Below are 22,827 nucleotides of genomic sequence, written 5' to 3'. Positions count from 1 at the left end.
AGGGAAATGGAGGACAATTGCCTTCTCTATGCTGGGTTTAAACTATAATTATTTAATTTTTAATCAATAGTGCGACAATACAGCTTAGAATCTCCGCTATATTCGCTTAGAATCTTGCCTGTCTTTCTCAAACAAAATCAGAAATGACACTGTTTCCTCCCCCATGTATGCAATGGGTTTTGCTCAATCTCCATCTCATTATTCCATTATATTTGGTGCCCTGTAGTTGTTGAGAGCTTTAGTATTCCAGTTGAGAACTTTATCCATTCACCCACGTGTTCGTCTCTTGCGGATCCAAAGCATCATTTATGCAGACTAAAATGTACGTGCTTACAACCATATAATTAAGGTTCCTCATGAAACGAGACGAGCTATATCTCTTCCAATTGAAACACCATACACCATCCGTATCGAGTCATGTCTTTCCGAGACGAGACAGCCGTCGCGCTGGCGAACCTTAATCAAAAGTAGTATAAAGTATAAGTATCCACTTAAATATTTTGGTGGTAGACTTCTACTTAAGTATATTGCGAACCAAATACAATATTTCTTGAATTGGACACGAAATTCTTTCCAGATACGTTGCTGAAGAATTAAACAATTCAATAGTTAGCTCTTTTTAGTTAAATTAATGGGAATTAAATTACCTGACTATTGCATTAACGTAAAATGTGTCCATCCTCTATTGCAGCTGACTATCTAACTATTTGCAAATACGATGACCCAAATCTCAATGAGTGCGTCAGATCTTCAGCGCAAGAGATGTTCAGAAATACTGCAAAAGGTAAGTTAAGCATTTGTACATAAGTTTTTCTTAGATTAATTTTATTGTGAAGTTCGTGAAGTTGATGAGATCATTGATAGATGTTCATGTTTATCTTTTCTGAAAACAGACGATTACCTCGGATTTGGTTCGAATCAAACTCATATTTGAGCTGAGCTGAGCCTGCTCGCAACAGCCTGATTAATTCTACTTTATTTGTTATATTTAATGATAGCTATTCCGCTCGAGCCTTCGTCCCGCTGTATACTATAGATTAAATTCGATCTCTACCAAACGCTCCAATTGCTTACATTTTAGCAATTTAATTTAATTTAATTATTGAGTCTACCTATTTACCATATCTCACTCCATAATATTTGTAATTTGAAGTATTTATATAAGAAACTTGAATTTCAGCATATTTCTGGTAACTTCAAATACCCTGCATTTCATTGCAGTTTATTTTATTACAAACCATTGCTTATTTTTTTATATATAGAATTGTTCATAATATTTGCCATATTGTCTTTGACATTTTCAAGTATAAATGTTTTATTTTTCATTTCTTTATATAACGAAATGTCATACCATAGTGACATTTTTCACTATGCTCTCTGTTTCGTTAAGAACTAAAGGTGAGGTTTTATATTTAAACGAAAAATAAAATTAGTTATATTTAGCTCCAGAAATAAAGATGATGGAAGCCAATGTGCTGACCACGTACAAAACAACCTTGACCATAGCTAATTATGGACTGCATTTGAAGAAAATTCAATTTATTTTTGAGCTTAAACTTAATCATAGTTTTTATTAATAGTAAAATCTAGAACAGTTTTACCCTTGTAAAATTCTATTTCATCTTGTTCACTTGACAATAAATATATAAATAAATACTTGCAGAATATCGAATCACACTTTAAACTGTAACCATATGTTTCTTTTTACTGGAGTACTACCTGATCAATAAAAACATAAAAATAAAAATAAAAAAGTTGTAGGACGAAGATTCGAACACGGATCGCGGGAATGTGAATTCTGCACAGATACAATGAGCTACGGAATAAATTATACAAGATATCTACTCTATAAATATGTGGCGATAACCGTAAGGTTCACGCTGTGAAAGAACGTTGTTTTCTTATTTTTATTAAGTTTTACGGTATTTCTATAGCGTCTTATGTGAACTGCAAAGAGAGAGACCATGTAGTTATCGATTTGATTAGGGATTGAGCTTTTAAAACCTTTAAAACATTTAATCAAATCGCAAGGTGGTAGCAAGGAATGTATACCAATTTCATTCTCATAGCAAGGGGCAAAGATACCATCCCGCGGAAAACATGCGTTTACTTATGTGACAGACAATACATGCCAATACTACAATAAGTTAACTGATTCTACTAGGGGTGATGAACGGATTTCGTTTGATCACCTTTTATATTTTTGACTTTATGATGTATCCGGTTTTATTAAAACTTATCATGTACTTTCCGCCAAACCTATGAAATAAGCTTATTACGCGGCTTATTCAGAAGGTAATGCCTCCGAGATGATACCTTTATTTGCGTTTGTGAGATAGCAATGATACAGATATCAATGGAAAGCTTGGAATATCAGCTACAAATGGTAGTATCATTTTTTTTAACGTAGTCCCCATTACGGGCAACATCTTACGGCAACGTGTAACAAGATTTTTCGTGCCATCGGCGAAGAATTTTAGTGACTGCTGGCAACACCATTGCCAAACTACTACTTCCATCTTCGCGTCACAACTGTAACGTTGACCCTTAAGAGTCTTCATTCCGGCGAAATTAAAATACCGCTAATTTTACAGTAATTATGTGATATCTTCAAATAGATAAAAGATAATCGAAATGTAGAACAAGAGCACCCTAGACAATATCATTTTACATAAGAAACCGTTATCACGACTCACTTATCTGTTTTCGATGTCGAGCCATTTTGAAAATTGGCATTTATTTTCGCGTTTCTAAACAGCTGAAACAGAAAGCCACTAGGTGACTTGTGATAACGGTACCTCACGCAAAATAATATTGTCTAGGGCACTCTTGTTCCATATTTCAATTATCTTTTATCTATTTGAAGATATCACACAATTACTGTAAAATTAGCGGTATTTTAATTTCGCCGGCATGAAGACTCTTAAATTTACCAGTCAAAGTAGCAGGGCGCAGCATCCGGATTATAGGCAGATGAAACAGAATATCAACAACACTTTGCCAGCAGATGGAATGTCTTTGAATTTTTTTGGCGGAGGAGAGGACGTGTGGCCATATTCCATCGACTGACGCTTCGTTTCCCGATCGTAATGGCGTATCTGCGACTCGTCGCCGGCGGCAGTCAGAAATTCAATGACAGCCCCCTATTTCAAGCGGACATCACCATTGGATGGCATGGATTGCTCCATTACTTTTGAACAAGAAGAGATATGAAGGTGAAACAAGTGATATCCTATAGCTTATATATCGGTGTGTTAATGATAAACAGTTCAGAATGTTTTCAGTACTATTGGTCAAGTAGTGGGTTTGTAGGCAATACTTTCTGAATCGCCCTCGTATTTACAATTAAAATCAATAATTAGGGAGTAAAAGGCGAAATGTTGCAATTTGGCATATGTAAGAAGTAGTACATAATGCATCAACCATACAATTTTCAAGCATAGTACTCTATTTGGGCCACAATGGAGTGTAAATGGACCGAGCGAAGTAGCTCAAGTGGTAGAGCGTTGGCTTCGCATTCGGGAGGTCGCGGATTCGAATCCCGCTGCCGACCATCCTGACTGAGGTTTTCCTCAGTTCTACCAGGCAAATGCCGGGATGGTACCTACTAAACAGGCCCTGGCCGACACCTTCCCAAATCCTTTCCATTGTTGTTGTTGTTGTTAGATATCCAGTATAAAATGGCTTCTGAGCTGTATCTGGTGGTTGTTAAATAAATAAATTTATATTTTTATTTAGGGCTTCCATATCATTCCCATTTGTTGCGGTTAAAAACCGGTAAAAAGAAGTAGATTAAAGGAAGAAGGTTCTTCGAAATTCAAAATTTCTTTATTTAATAAGACGATAAAAACAATTCTGTGTTAAGTTTTGGCAAAGAGTTTAACACATTATGGCGTATATTTTCTTTCAGGAATTAGGGAGTTCGGCTTACCACCATCTGACCCATTACCTGCTCCATTAATCCTAATAGACCAAGGAGTAGGACCAGTTGGGCTTGTTCTTACGATCAAAGATGCACATATACATGGAATAAGCAACACCATTAAGGTTAAATCTGTTAGGTGAGTACAGTTTATTTTTTCCTATCAAATGCACTTCTCTCCAACAAATTCACACTTGCCAAATTTAATAGGTATACATGAGAACTGGTAGAAAAGTTTATGCAAACTATATGAAAAAAACACGTGAAATCCTGGAAATCACTTTTTGTTTTCAAAATATTCACCTTTAATATCGATACACCTTTGCATACGCTGAAACCAATTTTGAAAGTACTTTTTTTTTTTTTTTTTTTAAATCTGAGCCTCCTACTCCAAAAACCACTATGTTCGGAATGCGTCTAATAGCTGCTTCAGGTGACACAAATCGCTCACCATATACATCTTATTTTTTCATGTGTGGAAACAAAAGAAGTCATTAGGTGAAAAATCAGCTGAGTACTGACAGTGAGTCATTAACTAGACATTTTTACTTAAAAAAAAAAAATAAAGTTTAGTGTACTTACTCTCATGTGTGAGTGGTGAAGAATGATGCGACAATTTGGGTTTGTTTTACTTAATTTAGACCGCCTATAGCAAACACATTGCTGTATACTATTCAGTATTTACAGTCCTTCGGTCTTCTAAAGCTAGTGTTCCCACATGCCTGGTATAAATCGAAGAGACAAGTAATCATTTGCTTGATAGCACTCCTTGTGCTCGAATAAACAACATTTCTTGGTTTTGGTGACTTGAAAACATCCAAACAGTGTATTTCTGTTTAGTTTCGGGTTAATATGAGTAGATTCTAGTTTCGTCGCCTGCAACGATGTAGCACACCAAATCTGTCTTATTATTAAGTATCAGTTGTGTTCTTCCTCTTCCTATTCCTCACTTTCCTTCCATCTTTCCTTTTATGAAAAAGACAACGTCTTCGCAAGATGTGTCCAATCCAACTGTTTCTTTCTTTCTTTTTTTTTTTTTTTTTTACGAGGGATGCTGGGTAGAAGCGTCTTCTTCTCTCCTATCCGTTTCATAACATCATTTATTTCTCTCTGTCCACTTTATCATCTCCATATTCCTCCAACGCCACATTTTGAAGGTGTCTAAAAATTTCTTCTCTAACTTCCATAATGTCCAAGTCTCTGAATCATACGGTCCAATGCTCCATAGATAGCACTTGGTCAATTTCTTCCATAGTCCAATATTAAGGCTACTAGTTAAGAGTGATCGTTTCCTCTTGAATGCTCCTTTAGCTATGGCTATTCTTCACCTGATCTCTTTGGTACAGTAAGAATCTCTCGTCAAATTATTTCCCAGATACTTGGAATGATCGAGTATTTTCTTCAAGTCTTACCTCGGTTAAATTTTTTTTGAGCATTTCTGTATACCAATTGACACGAGCCTGTTTTTAAGCTTAGGCCAATACCTGTATATGTGCGGTTCAACGGGGGTAAAAGTTTCCGTACGTTCAGATGACCATGCAAAATCGTATGTCTTGCCTTCATATAAATTCTCAAGAATGCCTGAATCCAGGGCCGGATTAAAGGAGGGGCTTAGGGGGCTGTAGCCCCGGGCCTACAGGGGAACGGGGGCCCCTACTCTGATCAAAATCTTATTATGAGTAGAGTCTAAAAAGAATCGTACAAGATGTAATTAACACCATAAGATAACATATGATCAAAAATATGAAACATATTTTCTTAATTTTTCTACTGAACTTCAACAGAAATGTTTTAGTCGAAATCAGCAGGGTCCACATATTTTGTCTAGCCACGGCCCTGTGCCTCCAGATGGGTGCCTCCGGTCCTGTCTGAATCGTCCGTATGTCACATGTAGTAATGTAATACTAGAATTTTTGGTAGGTATATTCTCGACTGTTTTCAAAAATATATCTTATATTCATCTCAGTATGCGCACCTTTTTTACCCCTTAATTTAACCTTTCAACGTTCGCCAGGGGTTTGAACGAAATCGTAGTCTCTCATGTTGGGGATCTTGATAAGTCTCCTAATTATCACAGTCATGGTTTATTCATAGTTGGAAAGCTTATGGGGCACAGATTCCAATGAGATAATATTTCTACAATTCCCGCAGATTCGTTGAAGAAGAAGAAGAAAGAAATCCTGAAAATATGATAAAAATAGAATTGGAGGAGCCCTGACAATCTTGCAGCACCCTATGCTGACAAAATGATGCTGATAGTAGGGAACACATTTGTGACAATATTATAAAAATGGTAGTCTTTGCTGTAATACAGAGCGAGATAAAAATTCGGAACTAAATTCCTATAACAACGATTTGCATATCATTTTCGAAGGGCTTGCGTTCGCGTTGGCAGAACTGGTGACCCTCTAATTATCACAGACATAATCATTGGAAAGTTTATGGAACACAGATTCCCACGAGGTAACATTTGTGCAAAACATTTCCGTGAAGAGATATTTTGTCTTATATAGAACTATCCTGAAAATAAATAATTTACGTCAAAAAATTGAGACTCAAAAAATTGACCAATTTGTTCCTCCATCCTCCATATAAGCAACAAGTATACATACATAGTATTACCATGTAGTGGACTGCCTCATTGCTTCATATGCCAATTTTTATGAGTGTACCCCCAAGAGGGGGAATGCCCTCAAAAGAATTGATGCAAAACAATAAGAGAAACACAAACTTTATCCTCCCCCTCCGACGTGGTAGCCCCTACATATACAAGATGCATATCGGCGGAAAGCTTCATGCTTCGGGAAGGCATTAATACCAAAATTATTTTTTATATGTTAATTAGGTGCTGAATTATTGACGTTTAAAGCCTTAACGCAGCAGTTACGTCAATGGGCGTTTCAAGATTAAGATGAGTGTATACTGGATTTTAAAAATAGTAGGTGGGTAAGTGTCGTATACTTTCGTATACGCCTCATTACATCCCTAACTATATGAGATTGTCTCTCAAACATTTCACGCAAATCACCAATTACTACAACAGACGTGGATGGACGACCTTCACGAAATTCATCACTGAGAAAAGTGCGACCACACTGAAATTCAGAAAATCAATTATACACAATTCTATTAGGTGATGTTTCATCAGGGCCAGGCCTAAGCGAATTAGTCCAAGTGCTTCGAGTCAGGCTCCGTGCCAGGGTGTATTCTACTCTCAGTCGTCAAATACTCACTCAAAGAATACATTGCAACATACGGTTTTCTTAACAATCTCATAGACTGAAGCATCTGGCAATAGCAGTTTTTCCGTGTTGAAACTCATCAAAACTTAGTTGAGATCATCAATTCAGCAAGAGGTTTACACAACTTTTCAATTTTGTCCATTGGATATTCAATTATCAGGAGTTTGAACTTAGACAAAATTCTAAAGTACATTGCACAGAAAAAGAAACAAGAAATATATATATATATATATATATATATATATATATATATATATATATATATATATATATATATATATATATATATATATATATATAAAGAAATTCTGTGCACTTGGCAACAGCTGCTCAGAAATGGGAGTCCCCTCCAAATTATTCCCAAATGCAACCTCCTAAAGTCGAATCTGTGCTTCATCCCCAAAAGCCAAACGAAGTAGCTAGATATATTATTTCAGTGTTAAACTACATCTAATATCATTTTTTAAAAAGTCCGAAAGTGTTCACCAGGAAATTCCATTTCTCACACGAAAGTATTTCTTCAAACGTCCAGCCTAACAAACAAACGTAGTCAGCGTTACCCTGTCTGTAACAGACATATTAGGAGCTTTCTAGACCTAGTTGCCTTCACGTCTTTAATTCACGTGACTCCCCAATGCTTTACTGAAAAAAGACAGCAGATTCTCAATATGTACCAATATCTGGAACAATTGCTTGATTACAGTTCTCTCTTTAGGACTAGCTCAGGAGAGTAATGCTCCCGGAAGTAGAAACGAGAAACACAGTTCTGATTGGTTGGCGTTATCCACTTCTTGCCACGTTGCATTAAAATAGCAGAAATCAAACGCATGCTGCTGTCAGTCTTCGTGGCCGAGTGGGCTAGCGCTGTATGCTAATAATAACAGTCTCTTTTGGCGTGAGTTCAAACCCGACCCGAGGAAAGTTTTTTTTTTACATTTTTTTTACATTTTTATAACACTTATTAAATTAAAATAATATGAAAATAATACTGAAAAAAGTGATTTATTTACTTTTGTGCAGATAAGTAGTAGTAGTAGTAGTAGGGACGGGTTAGAAGCCCCGCAGGTCCCTTGTACTCCATGATATAGGGCTCGTTATGTTTCCCTTGTACTCCATGATATAAATTTTGTGACCAACTTAAAACAACTGGCTAGGATAGCGCGTAAAACAGCTGGCTAGAGTGGCGCGCGGAAAAACGTACTTCCGGGAGTATTACTCTCCCGAGCGGGTCGTCTCTCTTTTGGCTACACGGTTAGTTTAAGAGAATGAGACTGGTTCAATTCCGTAGGAGCTAATGAGGTTTCGGATCTTATGCTTAGCTGTAGGTCCATGTCTTACGGCAGGCATGTAAAGGAGCATATGGCGTATACCCATCTAATATTTTCATAGTCTAGCGGATACTCACGTTAAATTTACGATAGAACGAGCATATATATATAGGGTGAGTATATGCTATATATTAAAAAAAATAGTCGATCTATACCTACCAAAATTCTATTATTACTTCACTGATACAGTCTCATTGTTGGAAATTGACCTAAACCCAACCAACCAAAGAACTTGTTCGAGTACGTGCAATGGAGTAAATGGATATTAAACTTATTAAAAATAAAAATGTGTATACACACACGTGCATACAGTAATTTGATATAGCCTATTATTGGAAGGGAGTTTTTCAAAAGCCAAGACTTTGCTAAATGGTGTTATTCCACGGCCTACAAAATGCATATCGTGAGTTCCCTCTCCACCATTAAGTTTCAATAATTTTTGCTAAAATCAGTTTTAAATGCATTCTCCAAAATCGAGGTATCGCAAAACAACAGATCCTCAGTATCATGAAAATCGAAAATACCTTTTTTCAACGTAAAATTTTTACAGCGGAAGATTTAAAGAGAACTTGGCCGCTTTAAGAGTATTGGACGATTTCTGAATTAAAGTCCTAAATGTACTAAATATTTTCTATTAATTTTACATTAATTGAAGTGATTGTAACTGTATTTCACATAGAATCTTTATATCGAAGTGTTGTTAGGTTACTTTAACGATGGAATAGTCAATATATTCCGTAAGAGAAAGCTTTTCATTATGTTTTTTTTTTTCTTTCTTTCAGAACTGATCTTCCGAACTACTACATTGAAGGAAATTTGACTTCTCCGCACTTGAGTATCGTTGGTGACTATGACGTGAAGGGAAGAATATTGCTTCTGCCAGTCACAGGCAATGGCAAATGTAATATATCTTTCGGTAAGTACATCCCAGTAAGATAAGCAGGACATAGAAATTAATGATTTTATTCAAGTATATAGCTCAAGATTTTTAGAGGATCAAAGAAGGCTTTGAAAAGGGCATTAGTCACTGTTTTGGGTAAATTTGAGTGATGTGCGTAACTACAGTGCACAGGAATATAGGTTAGAGATATCCCTGAGCTCCAAAGCAAGCTAGAGGAAGGATTGACCAGTCGAAATTGATAGTTGTCCATGGAGTCTTCTCGGTTATATAGGTGTTCCAAGTGAGGCGGTAGCGCTGCTGTTCCCTTGTCGTCATGTGACTGGTGATATCGTTGTAGTTTCCGTCGCCTGCAACTGTAGCACTCCATAGTAAGGTGCACGTGGTTGTTGTTTATAAATAGGAACACACATTACATACGTAGGACATTACAATACAAATGCACCATTATTTATGGATGTTTGCTTTAGTAGCACAGACATTAGGTCTAACAGTGAGAAACGGCGAGTCACCCAACTTCCAACACTGCTGATGTTTTAAATTGACCGCTTTGTGGAGGATTTACAACCTTCTGAACTGCCAACATAGCTCTTACGAAAGGACTAAAAAAAAAAATGTTTCGGAGTCCGAGGTCGCAGCTATTGGACAAATTATTGCTTCATCAACATGCACTTTAAACAACGTTGAGTCTATGCATTTTTCAACTTCATTATTGCAACTGCGAATTCTGAACTGTGCCAACCAATAGCCTAAGTAGGAACACTGCTGTTGTGTTCTGCTAGTGTTTCTTCGTTTCTCAGAAGACGAAGCCTTCATTAACTAAGGTTCTTTTCAAAACCATTGATTCAACAGAGATTTTCGACAATTTATCAAGCTACTGTAGAAGTCACGTTAGAAATTAGATAGCACTGTGAATATCTTGGAAACGAATTATCCAAAACAGATGGTTGTCAGAAAATATTGGAAAGCCTTAATCCAACAATGGATCGACAATTGTTGATAATAGTATGTATGCGTTTCAAATATACATAACTCTCACCACTACTCATGTGATCCCAGTTCTCATTTTTTATATCTGAACATTTGAGATTAAGAAATAATCGCTTATAACTTGTTCTGAGAGCTCATATGTTTAACCCTGTAGCTGTAAGAACTTCTAGAAACAAAGATAGTTAAACTAGAATTTACTGTTCCAGAGTATAACTGGGTAAAATTGCTTTTATGTGTGGCCATGACAAAACCGGTCTGCGAACTCGAAATATTTTAACAACTGGTTCTAGCGAACTGGCTGAATAGTACTACTCGGAATGAGTTCCCAGGAATGGACTGACCCACCAAGCAACCAGGCAAACGCCCGGTGCACCCAATACTTTATGACGCCTTCAAAAATATATATTTATAAACGAAAATAAAGTAAATATTTTTTCTGAATTATTATTATTATTACTGAATAATGCAGATAATATTCGTTGACAATAACTTCAAAGGTGCGTGCAAGGTTGGCTAACTCATAGTTACAGCTATATTGCCAAGGCACTCTCCCTATTTACCTAGGTATATAGCTTCCTCTTAATATTTGAACTATCGCCCGTTTCATAGAACTAATCTATACCTAATAAGGACGGCTCAGTTTTGTTTTTCGAAATTAGATAAACCTACACGAGGTCGGAATAAGATCTTCTGGGATATACACGTAATCTTAAGGCACATGTACCACGCCCAATTAAAAACAGTAGGGATCAAAACTTCGATGCTGAGTTAGACGTCACTGTTTGATGGAGTTCTCATTTCTGAATTAAAAGGTACTAAGGTCAGGTGTGCGTGATCCTAGCGTAATAATTATATGGACCTTTTTTGCCGATTGATGTGAAATCGATCTTTTATTACATTACAAAAAAGGATTTTACCCTCTTAACCTCTGAAATGGAGTCATTCTGTTTCAATATTCTCTAATCTCCTTCTTTTCATCCCGATAATTCTTACTCCTCTCGTGAGAGAAAAATTGTAGTGAAAAGTGTTTTAAAGGAGGTGAGATGGAAACTAATAAGGAAAGGTTGCCACGTACCCATACATGCACGAAAGATTCTATTTATTTCTGACGTCATGTGAAGTCCAGTAGTGTTTACCGGATTTGACTCACCTCAACTCATTATTTGATTCGTTCTGAGTCCGCCTATATGATTCAGTCAATTAATCTTCCTCTGAGTTGACCCATTTTTTTTTTTACCACTGAAGATCCGCTCGCTTCATTTCAGTGAAAGATTTGTTCTTTTGGAACTAATTGTTACGGAACTACTCACAGTAGTGCAGATATATTAAAGTATGTGCGAAAGTCTACAATAAATAATAGTTTCCACTCACACATGATCCGTATGGTTGTCGCGCAAATCCGACGCGAACATACTGCACCTGATTGAGCATGAAAGGAAACTGAGATCACCAACATTTAAGCTGTTATGGTCCATAGGGAGTAGGGCTGGGGAAGAGAAATCCTTTAATGTCACAACAATGAGTAAAAGGCAATAATGACAGTGAAACTGAATATTTTACAAAGAATGAAGATAAGCAAACCAACATTAACCTACTACCAATAGGAAGGATAGAGAATTCAATATAACCTGTATGCAACTGTAAGCTGTCTTAAACAAAAATAGTGCATGGAGCCGAATTAATGGGATTCTGTGGTAAATGTTAAATTATGCATATTATACAGGACTGGAAGGATCCGTGTGTCTGGCGCGGAAATGTAAACAAAAATCAGTTGGCGTGTGTGCTACAAATAAAGAGAAATGTGATATAATGTGTCATGCTGTGGACTACAGGAAGCGGAAGCAGATGGACAGTGCTCATGTAGAAAAGGGCAGAGAACGTGGAATGTAAAGACGCGAGACGAAACCAGTGCTTATAGTTTTGATGATAGGATTGAGTGCGAGCGAATACTGATGTTTCTGTGTGAGTATTCGATTAGGAAGGAAAGGTAATATCAATGCAAGCAGAGTGCAGCGGTATTTTGGAGACTGATATGTAAATGTGAGAAATATGTGCACAAAATACGACAACCTGTGATTGTGAAGTTGTTAGCGAACGTGTTCGATATCTCGTAGGAAACCTTTACACGGGAGACATGTTTCGTTGAAGAAGACGAAATTAAATGCAACTGTGTGAGGGAGAGTTGTTGTTAATGAGTTTAACTGATCATTAATGCAGATCAGTGCAGATTTGATCATGTTACGTTCTGGCAGATCTTTTTCCATTATTAAGAGCAGCAAGACGATCTTTGGTGTCACGGGTTCAATCGTCACCACGACGCTAGTGATTATGCTAGTGATTAGATTGGATGACACATTGTTTCGACATACGTATGTTTTGCTTCGGAGCCCAGTGGTTACTTTCCAGCAAGCATGGCCGCTGAACACCATAATGCAAAAGCATACTGCAAGTAGATAAGCGAAATCTACCAAATAGATTTTGCAAATCTTCCTGGAGGAAGTCTTGTGGCCAGTTAGTAAGGTAAGGATCATGTTTAGCTTTTGGTTGACTCCTGAGCAGGAAGCAAGAATAATGATCTCTACAAAGCGAAAGTTTCTGGCAGTTTTAAGTTCTATAAGATGCTGATTCTTGCAAAATATACAGGCCTTATACGATTTGATTATGTTTTCTTCTTGTGTCCATTGTAAAACATTGTTAAATTCATTGCTGATACATTGATCTCATCACCCAACATTGAAATATGGCAACGCGAAACCTTTGTCTGCCTTCAGTCATTTGTTCATTACCAGTTTTCCGCAAGATGATTGAAAAACTTAATCCGCTTTGCATTCTTCAAATCTAGCTGTTTCAGTAAACATCCCGGGACATTCCCAACATCTTCCGATATCGTTTTGAAACAGCTCTTAAAGAGAAGTACTGCAGGGATGCGTGTGACTAGCTTCCTTTCATCCCCTGTGCTCCCTGCGAGAAATATTTGTGTATTGGCTACGCATTAGTTATCGACCTTCACTCATGTGGTTCGGATTCCACGTTAATCAGTAGGTCCACGTCTCATATAGCCTCGCTGCTGAAAGGGACGCTAAACTAAAAAAATCAATCAATCAATCGACCTTCACGTCGACTGCACCTAAACTACAAAGGGGGAGTATTGTTTTTGTATTATTTTCCTCTATTTGTCTTCCTTCGCGTGGATATTCACGCACAAATGTTGTCCATCCTTTTCATGCATGTATAATGGGTCTTTCTTATTGTTCTTTGTGTTATCATGCATTTTCCCAGTTTTTAAATTTGTATTTTATTCTAGTATTTCTGCTATTTCAACTTTCATCTGAGTTGGGAACACTGTGTTACAAATGGCAACGTTGTTTCTTTCATAGTCCTTATTGTCATTTTTATGATTGGTAGGTTAATCTTGATTTGCTTACTTTCACTCTTTGCAAGGTATTTAGTTTCACCGTTATTACTTCCTTTCTCTCATTTCGGCGATATTTAAAGTTTTCTAATTCCCTAGCTCCGCTCCCTATAGTCCTTAGCAACTTAAATTTTGGTGATCTTTATTGATTTTCATGCTCAATAAGGCGCCACATGTTTGCATCGGATTTGCGCAACAACCATATGGGTTTTTACTTGTCAGTAACATCATTTCAGATTTTGCCAGGGGGTAATTCTTCACAAACGTAAGAGTTTCATGTTTTACTAGTATATTAGTAAACAATTTATTTAAAAAACATGTGTTTTGAAAGCTAAGAGGACCAAAGCAGTACGAAACGTGGGCATACAGCTTAATGTAATCTTGTGACCAAATGAACTTCAACCGGGAAATGAACACTGGGTTCCAAAACAGAAGACGGTAATGCTAACAATTTCACTTCGAGGAAACTCTACTGCGGGTAGTTATCTGTGTGCTATTCCGTGGTGTCATTTGAAACCCCCGTGCGAAAAGTGGGCGAGTCCATACCTACGTCACACTACTTCTGCTAGGGTTCTTCTCGTCATCTGTGAGCTGTACTTGGTCAGTTGTTTGCCATATCGCTTACCAAAACGTTTTGTGCAGTTCATAAAGATCTGTATGAAATATATTTTTAAACCTATTATATATATATATATATATATATATATATATATATATATATATATATATATATATATATATATATATATATATCTTTGTAATCTGAAACCTATTTTTCAAAGAATTTAGCTAATCTCTCTACATAATCTACTAAAATCATTTTATGTTTCTTATTTTGCAGAGGATGTTGACATCATTATTCGTATTTATGGAAAGGAAGTCAGAAGAAAAAACAACATTTACATGGAATTGGATCTTGATAAATTTGAATTTAACATCAGTCCCAGAGGTGGCCACATCTATCTCGATAATCTCTTTAATGGAAACAAACAATTAGGTAAGATTAAATAACATTTAACTCCCTGTAAAAAAAAAAAAAAACGCTTTTTTTTTTATTTCGATCATAGTAGAAATGAAGTATGTTTTCAAGTAGTGAAGAGCACTGAAACTTCTTTCTGCTTCTCAGTTTGTATCGGGGTAAAAGTGGATCTAAAATGGTTGAGGAACGCACGATGTCACGCCGTCCCCCTTGTCCACCTTTGCCCATTGTAATTTTCTTAGGAAGTGGGAGGACGGCATAGACATATTTAGAAGTAGGGTAACGGCGTTCTCCCGCCCCCTCACTTTTACCTCTGGTTTGTATTAGGGATGGCCATTCCCGAAAAAAAAAAAAAAAAAGATTTTTCCGTTTTCCGCTTTTCCGTAAATATTTCCTTTCTCCACTTTTCCGGAAAGATTTCCGTCTTCCGTTTCCCGGAAAAATTTCCGCCTTCCGTTTTCTGGAAAATTTTCTGTCTTCTGTATTTCCCGAAAATTTTCCGCTTTTCCGGAAAATTTTCCGTCTTCCGTTTAAATTTTTTTCCGGATTCCGGAAAATATATTTTCCGTTTTCCGTTTTTACGGAAAATGTGGCCATCCCTAGTTTGTATTCGTTAAAACCAGCAGCAATCTAAGATGCATAACGGCATTTGAAACAAAACTTTCTTTGTCAAGGCTCATTTAACGGAAGTCGGGCATTTTGTTTTCGTTGTAAAATGGCACGTGATTAAGATCTGTAGAGAATTGGATTGGTAGCGATCAGCTGTTTGGAAATTTTAACCTCGACCGCAGACATAGTTTTTGCAGTCAGACTTTTTAAAACGCTCACAAATTGCTAATTTGTTAAAGTCGGTTAAATTGTCAGTAAAAGGAAAGTGTTACTGAGGCATCTGTTATTTTTTATTTTATTTTATTATTATTATTATTATTATTATTTTTTTTTTTAGCATTTTAAATAAGTTATCATTCTCCTCGAACATGATTAATCGTACTGCATTAACCTGAACATCCACGATCTCACTTATCTTACATAGCAGTCACTTCGAACTCGCCGTTGTATGACGTAAAAGCGGGCTTTTACGATCAAAGCCAGGAGGGAGAGAATAAGTTGAGCAAAGAATGGAAGGAAACACGAATGTAACCATAGACGACAAATGGGGGTTCAGTAAAAATTCTAAGGCCGCGCCTCCATTGCATCCGAATGCGACTGCGAACGTGAATGCGAATGCGAACTGCGAATTCATGTGTCTCTACTACATCCGAAGTTTTGTGAATGCGAATCAAGTTGCAATATCTCTTTCAAACCTTCAATGTGAAATATTTTTGCTTGAAAATTAATATCTTAAAGTTTTCAGAGCAATAATAATAATAATAATAATAATAATAATAATAATAATAATAATAATAATAATAATAATAATAATAATAATAATAATAATAATAATATCTATGAATTTCCTTTGTGTGCAAAATAGAGTGAATGTCGCTCCTGTTATTATTATGCTTCTGTGCTAACCGCTATTTTCACTTTAAAATAAATTAACTAAATAAAATTAGAGATTGCAAAATCAACCAACTTTCTAAGAAAATTTTCTCCATGAGTAAAAAACCCGTTTTTGCTATTTCAAACATATTAGTCAATAATTACATGTATTCGTAAAATCATTATTTGAGAAACAAAGAGGAAATATAAATTGAATAAAAAGTTGCAGTTGGTGTATTAATTAAATCTTCATATTTTAAAGAGAAAACAAAGAAAATTATACATATCTTCCACTCCAAGTTCTTTACTTACATCTGCCCATAATTTGTTCACGACGTGTCATTTGTGGTAATCTGGATGAGCTTGGATCCAAAATGGAACTTTATCAAAAACACAATTTATTAAAACATCAACATCAACATCAACATCTATTTCCATTTTTATTTTTATTTTTATCTCCGCAGCTCGCAACGAACGCAAAACAAACTTTCTTCTCTCACGTAGCGCTCAATTTCTCTGCAGACAACTCTCCATTCGCACGAATTCGGACGAACAATCCCAGCATGTTGGGATCGTTCGCATTCGCATCTTTTAGTCGGTTTTCGCAATTCGCAGGTCGGAACTAGTCGAGGCACTCCAATTTATTTACACGTGCTGGGAAATTCGCATTCGCATTCGCAATCGCATTCGCAATCGCCTTCGGATGCAATGGAGGCGCGGCCTAAGTATGAATCTCATTTCAGTGGCCAGTACCAAACTGTGTACCTTTTTATTATTATTATTATTATCTTTTTGTCATTCTTTGACACACAAATTGCAGCAACTGTTTCGTTATAACCACTGGCCTCGATAAGTATAACAAATTGCCATATAATTTAGTCTTTTCTGGATCATAGGTAGAATGTAAACATATTTTTAAGTGTGAAGAGCATTCAAACTTCTTTCTACTTCACAACTAGTATTTGATAAAATCAACAGCTGTCAAAGAAGTATACCCACACTTGAAACTACACTTTTCTTTTCAAGGCTTATTTCACGGAAAGCAATTAGTACGTCCTTAACGCTGACAACGTTTACATTCTCCAGGAACAAGCTCAACTCTAAATCTAGGAGGGGGAGGGAGGCACATTGGCTCAGTGGTAGAGCGCTTACCTCTAGTGTGTGGGGTTCCTGGTTCGATATCCGAACAAGTAAGTTTATGGGGAATAACATCGTGTGCGTAGGTTTTCTCGGGTACTTCCGTTTCCTCCCACAGTATCATTGCATTAATTCTTTTAATCGTTATTCAATTACCTCAATCATCCTTCTCCCTTAGTTTAAAATACATAATCGTGGGACGTTTAACTGAAAGACTTAATTTTATTTTATCTCTAAACCGAAAGATAATGTATTGATTTCTGGATATAACTGCAGGTCAACTCAGTTCTCCCCCGTTAGCAACACATTTGCCACGAATAGAGCTTACTTAATTAGTGGCTGACCATTTTTTTTTTTTTTTTTTTTTTTATCCCACAAGAACTGAGTCAATTATTTCGTAGTGTTCTCTCATAGAAATCTTCATATTCACAAACAGGCCGAGGTTGAGGTCCTCGTCTTTTCGGCTAACTGGAAAATGAAATTTTTCATTTTTCTTCTCTGAATTCGCAAATACTGCATAAAACGTTTCTTCAGAATGCAAGTCGCTAAAGCCACTTGAGATCAATTTCACAGAAAATAGAAATCCTGAGAGGGTAGCATTCCCTCTTTGTTTTTTTTTTATTCAACAACAACAACAACAACAGATAGGACAGCAATTCGAGAGCCATAATGTAGCCAAGACAAGTAGCTCCATTTTCGAATACACTTTAATAGCTTTCTCTACTTTTCTTAAACCAACTTCTTCAGAGCTTGTAGTATTACTTGCAATTTGTATTTGTTTATAGCTCCTTCAGTTTCATATTTTCTATACAGTCATCGCGTTGAGTACAGAAGATGTTTGTCAAAGATTCATATGCAATTTCTTTGTAAATATTATAAGATTTAGCTTTTACTTTCGGAATGTGACTTAACATACTGCCAAGTTCATTAATTCACTGCATTGAGTTTTCGACTATGCGTGATGCACTAGCGTTATCCTTCATAATTAAATCAACACTGTGTTCACTACAGTGCAAATACAATCAAGTGCTGTTTTTCTAAAATGACAGTCTGAAAACTTTTTTTTTTTTTTTTTTTTTTAATCAATCTTTCTGTCAGCTTGATCGTAGCATTGCCTTTGTAGGCTTGATACATATATTGAAGTTATAATAAAACATCTTCAATAATGGATGCTATTGTTTCACCAGTTGTTTCTGGAGCTATGAAATCCCGACGAAGCTTTCATTAACTTAAAACCTTTCGTTTACCCATCGAATACAACTCGCTTCTTGTTCATCCCCTGTGATATCTCTAGTTAACTAACTAATTAACTCTATGGTCTATGGAACCCGGAGGTTCAATGCCGCGTTCACAAAAGCTCTCCACTGACTTCTATCCTTAGCCACTACTTTGTATCCCTATTTCTGTGAGATCCATCTTAATATTGTCCTCCTATCTGCGCCTATCTTCCTAATGGATATTTTCCGATTGGATTTCCAGTCAAAACTTTGAAAACGTTCCTATTTTCTTCCGTTCTGGCTATATGACCTTCCAACCTGAGCCTCCTAGACTTGATGACCCTAACAATGTTTGGTAAGCGGTATAAATTATGCAGTTTCTTATTATGAAGTTTCCACCATTCCTGTTCCACTTGGGTCCGAATATTCGTCTCGGGAACTTGTTCTCAAATACCTTCGGTCTACGTTCTTCCCTCAGTGAGAGACCATGTTTGTCTACCGTGCAGCACAACAGGCATGATTATATTTTAAGCTTCACTTGACAAAATTCGGGATATCACATGCACCTATTCCCATTTGAAAAAACGAAAGTTGAATTCAATATGGTGGATCCAAGATAACGGCCGGATAACACGTGTCAGACAAGCAGTACTGGATCCAATTTGTTTTGCGTATGCCCACATTCATGTTCAGTTACATCTAAAGAAACTAAAAGCAATTTTGTGACCGAGCGTTATAGTAGTGCATGATTGAATTCCGGGTATAAGAAGGCTCATAAATATGCAAATTACCCATATGGGTCGCTAAAATTAGTACAATACACATTGAGCCATAGAGAACTTTGCATTTAAATCAATTTTAGATGAATACCGAGGGGACACTTCGCGAATGTACCTTGTGAGATATATCTTCGGTTTTTATTTTCAACAGTTTCATCAAATATCCATCGTTATACGTTTTCTCCCTTTAAATCAAGGGAATGGCTAATTTTGTTTATAATTTCATATTACGTCGTATCAATCGAAATTTACTCTTGTTTATTTGCAAAACACAAGATTAAACTAAGTTCGTGCGTACATATTCATTCACATATTTGAACTGCGGGTTTTGTAACTGCATTCCTTGGCGAATTGGATTCTATAGAGCAGTGATCCGCAATCTTTTGCTCCTCGCGGCACACCAAAATGTAATTTCCTTATTGTAATGTTCACATTGGCACTGGTAATACAAACATGTAATATAACCATTATTATTATTATTATTATTATTATTATTATTATTATTATTATTATTATTATTATTATTATTATTATTATTAAACAGAAATAGACTTCTGAATTTCTTAATAATTTATGAAGTTTAATTAACTGTAGATGGAGTATTGAAAAAACTATAAGAAAATACAGTTTTCTATTAGACCTATTAAAATCAATAATTATATTCATATTTTACACAGTAATGGAATAAAAATGTAATACATTTATACAATATAATTACAAAATTTATATAATACAATTATGAAAAATTCGCAAGTGCACATTATTTTTTGATGTCAAGAGAGAAAGTTTGATTCTCAAGAAAATCTCAGTCTATGAGTAATGCTAATTCCTAATAGTTAACAACGTCGCTCCGTTACGTTCACTGTCTGCTCTTATTTGAAAATAGATAGTTTTGACGCGGAACATGAACGTGATTTGCTATTTATTATTAAGTCAACGACTGTAATAAATTAATTGCGATTCTAATTGCTTATATAAAATCCGCAAAACAAGAAAAATTAGTAATATGTTCCGCTAGTCAGTCACTTTTTACTATTACTAAAGCGCTCTCTGATAGACGATCATTCTTGTCTTCCATTCTTCAACCAGAACATATCAATTTTCGGGATTTTCACCTTGAGACATTGCCGCATAAAGTTGACCGTGTGAGAAGCTAGGGATTCTCTCTCTCTCCTAACTTGCGGAACCGAATTTGAATTTAAACGACATTGGAATTGTCACTGTTTATCTCAGCTACCCCAAAAACGATGGATTCCACACTAATATTAGTTATTTTCGATCATATATATATATATATATATATATATATATATATATATATATATATATATATATATATATATATATATATATATATATATATATATATATATCTGCCCCTTCCTCAAGTTGCAGGGCCGGATTTAAACGGCATCGAAAGTTTCACTGCGACTCCGAGAGCTATATGTTGGACATTAATATCTGTCATTTGCAGTCATTTCTATGTATCTTCCCTTCCCCTAACTTGCACCATCAAAGTGAAATGATGAAAACCATTCCAGGCCCGAACCTCATCTATGTTAAAAATTTAACCCAGATCCGCCAGGTTGTTCAAGAGTTATTAAGTTACAAACTTAGTCACTTTCATTTTTGTGTATGTAGATTAACCAGGATTTTAAGCTACAGCTTGCAGCGAGCCAAAGACTTAGGGGAGTTAGTGGTGAATAAAATATTTTAAGCCTGAGCAGAACTATCGAAGTAGTACGTGTTGTTAATGTAAGTTAATTATGTTGATAAAATATTCCAAGACTGAGCACTGTCCAAGAAATTGATATTGTATAATCTGAGCTACTTGTAGTAGAAGTAATGGAACTATGTAGATTATGATAAAATCTCAATAAGAATAACCAACTGCCGAATTAGGATAGAATTTTGGGCATCGTGATTGAAAAGTGAGAACGTTAATTTCATTTAAACTTTTCTCCAAAGATACTACTAAATTGTTCGTTAATTTTAGGCGTTCTTGAGTAACTACAACTGATTGTAGTTTATTGCTGGTTTTAATTGTCTTTCCACATTTTAACTGTTTCGCGGCTATTCATTGTTTTACATAAATGTTTTACTTCATATTTCAGGTGATACCATGAACAATTTCTTGAACACCAATTTCCCAGACGTCATCAAGGAACTGCAAACTTCAATCAATGATGCTTTGAGCGGACTGGTTGGAGGACTTGCTCAGCGAGTGTTTAAGAAAGTTCCATTCACAGAAATGTTTCCCAGGAGTTGAGACCAACATCTCAGTGAATTTAAGACATTGATTAGAAACCAACCAATACAGGATTATGTACATAAAGTATTGTTAAAGTGCAACTTCTAAAATCTCGAAAAATCTCCAAGACAGAAAGAGACTAAAAAAAATAAACAATATTTTTTGGTAAAATGAGTGTACTACAATTAATGGATTGTCATCTCTTTGGAATGGTTGTTCTGAACATTTTCAACTTATGTGTATTCAAGAAATGCTCTGAACAGATTACACAAGACATGAAATTTAATTAGTTGAACTTGTTATGATTGAAGTTCGGATTCACGCAAATATAAAGTAGTGAGAACAACAGTGGTGACCACCCCCCTCATGTCCATGACGCACCCCCCTCAATTGTCCATCCGTAGGTGTTCTTCCATGAAAATAAAATCTTTTCGATTAATTTTTACACTCTTTCAAACATATTTATATAGATTTTTACCCCCCCAAATATTTCAATGACGCAGTTTGCGTCATAGCCTCCCCTTGTGGGCACCCCTGAGAACAAAATGTTAAATGACAAGATCGAAATGTAATTAAAGTTTGTAAGGTGGCACTGAGAAGTAATTTATATTATCTTTCATGAAATATTACTGTTGTAGATTACAATTGAATCGTTGAGTTCGAAAACCGGTCATCTCCTTCGAAGCTAATTTGAGAGTAGTAACAAACAAAAATTAATTAGTCAATATGTATTTGACATATAGGGCTGTTTTCATTTTCGCACCGTAGAATTGACATATTTCCAGTTTCCAAATATGAAAATAACCCTATATGTCAGATACGTATTGATTAAATTAGTTTTGTTTGTCACTCCTCTCAAATTAGTTTCGGTAGAGATGACCGGTTTTCGAACTCAACGATTCAGTTATTTTATGGTTATACGTAGAATACATGTTATATTTAGTACATATTATATGAGAAGCTGGCATGTATTACAAGATTGTCAATCTACACACGCAAACAAAGCAAGTAAGCGTCTTTTGGAACTACCTTTTCACCAATCCTAGTCACTCAGTCAATCTGTTCATTTTCTGTTTTAAGGTTAAGACGTACACCATTAGATCTCTCTGCTAGTCTAGTGCTCATTGCGTGTGCGCTTTTGGTGTGGTGACGGTAATAATCATACGAATAGCTAATTTCTTTTCTGCTTT

General features: G+C 35.9%; 1 protein-coding gene across 1 annotated transcript in view; it reads left to right on the top strand.

Moving 5' to 3' along the window:
* LOC145692542 (protein takeout-like) overlaps positions 1 to 21,692 on the top strand; it is a 32,194-nt gene extending 10,502 nt beyond the window's left edge. The window contains exons 2-6 of the mRNA XM_081767851.1: positions 692 to 784; positions 3,911 to 4,061; positions 9,275 to 9,408; positions 14,634 to 14,789; positions 21,501 to 21,692. Of these exons, the coding sequence (XP_081623977.1) occupies positions 692 to 784; positions 3,911 to 4,061; positions 9,275 to 9,408; positions 14,634 to 14,789; positions 21,501 to 21,655 (689 nt within the window). The 3' untranslated portion in view covers positions 21,656 to 21,692. The remainder of the gene's footprint in view (positions 1 to 691; positions 785 to 3,910; positions 4,062 to 9,274; positions 9,409 to 14,633; positions 14,790 to 21,500) is intronic.
* The last annotated feature ends 1,135 nt before the right edge of the window (positions 21,693 to 22,827 follow it).

The sequence above is a fragment of the Thermobia domestica genome, chromosome 8 (assembly GCF_964235325.1).
Source record: "Thermobia domestica chromosome 8, izTheDome1.hap1.1, whole genome shotgun sequence".
Classification (NCBI taxonomy): Eukaryota; Metazoa; Arthropoda; class Insecta; order Zygentoma; family Lepismatidae; genus Thermobia; species Thermobia domestica.
This window is presented reverse-complemented; position numbering and strand designations above follow the sequence as displayed.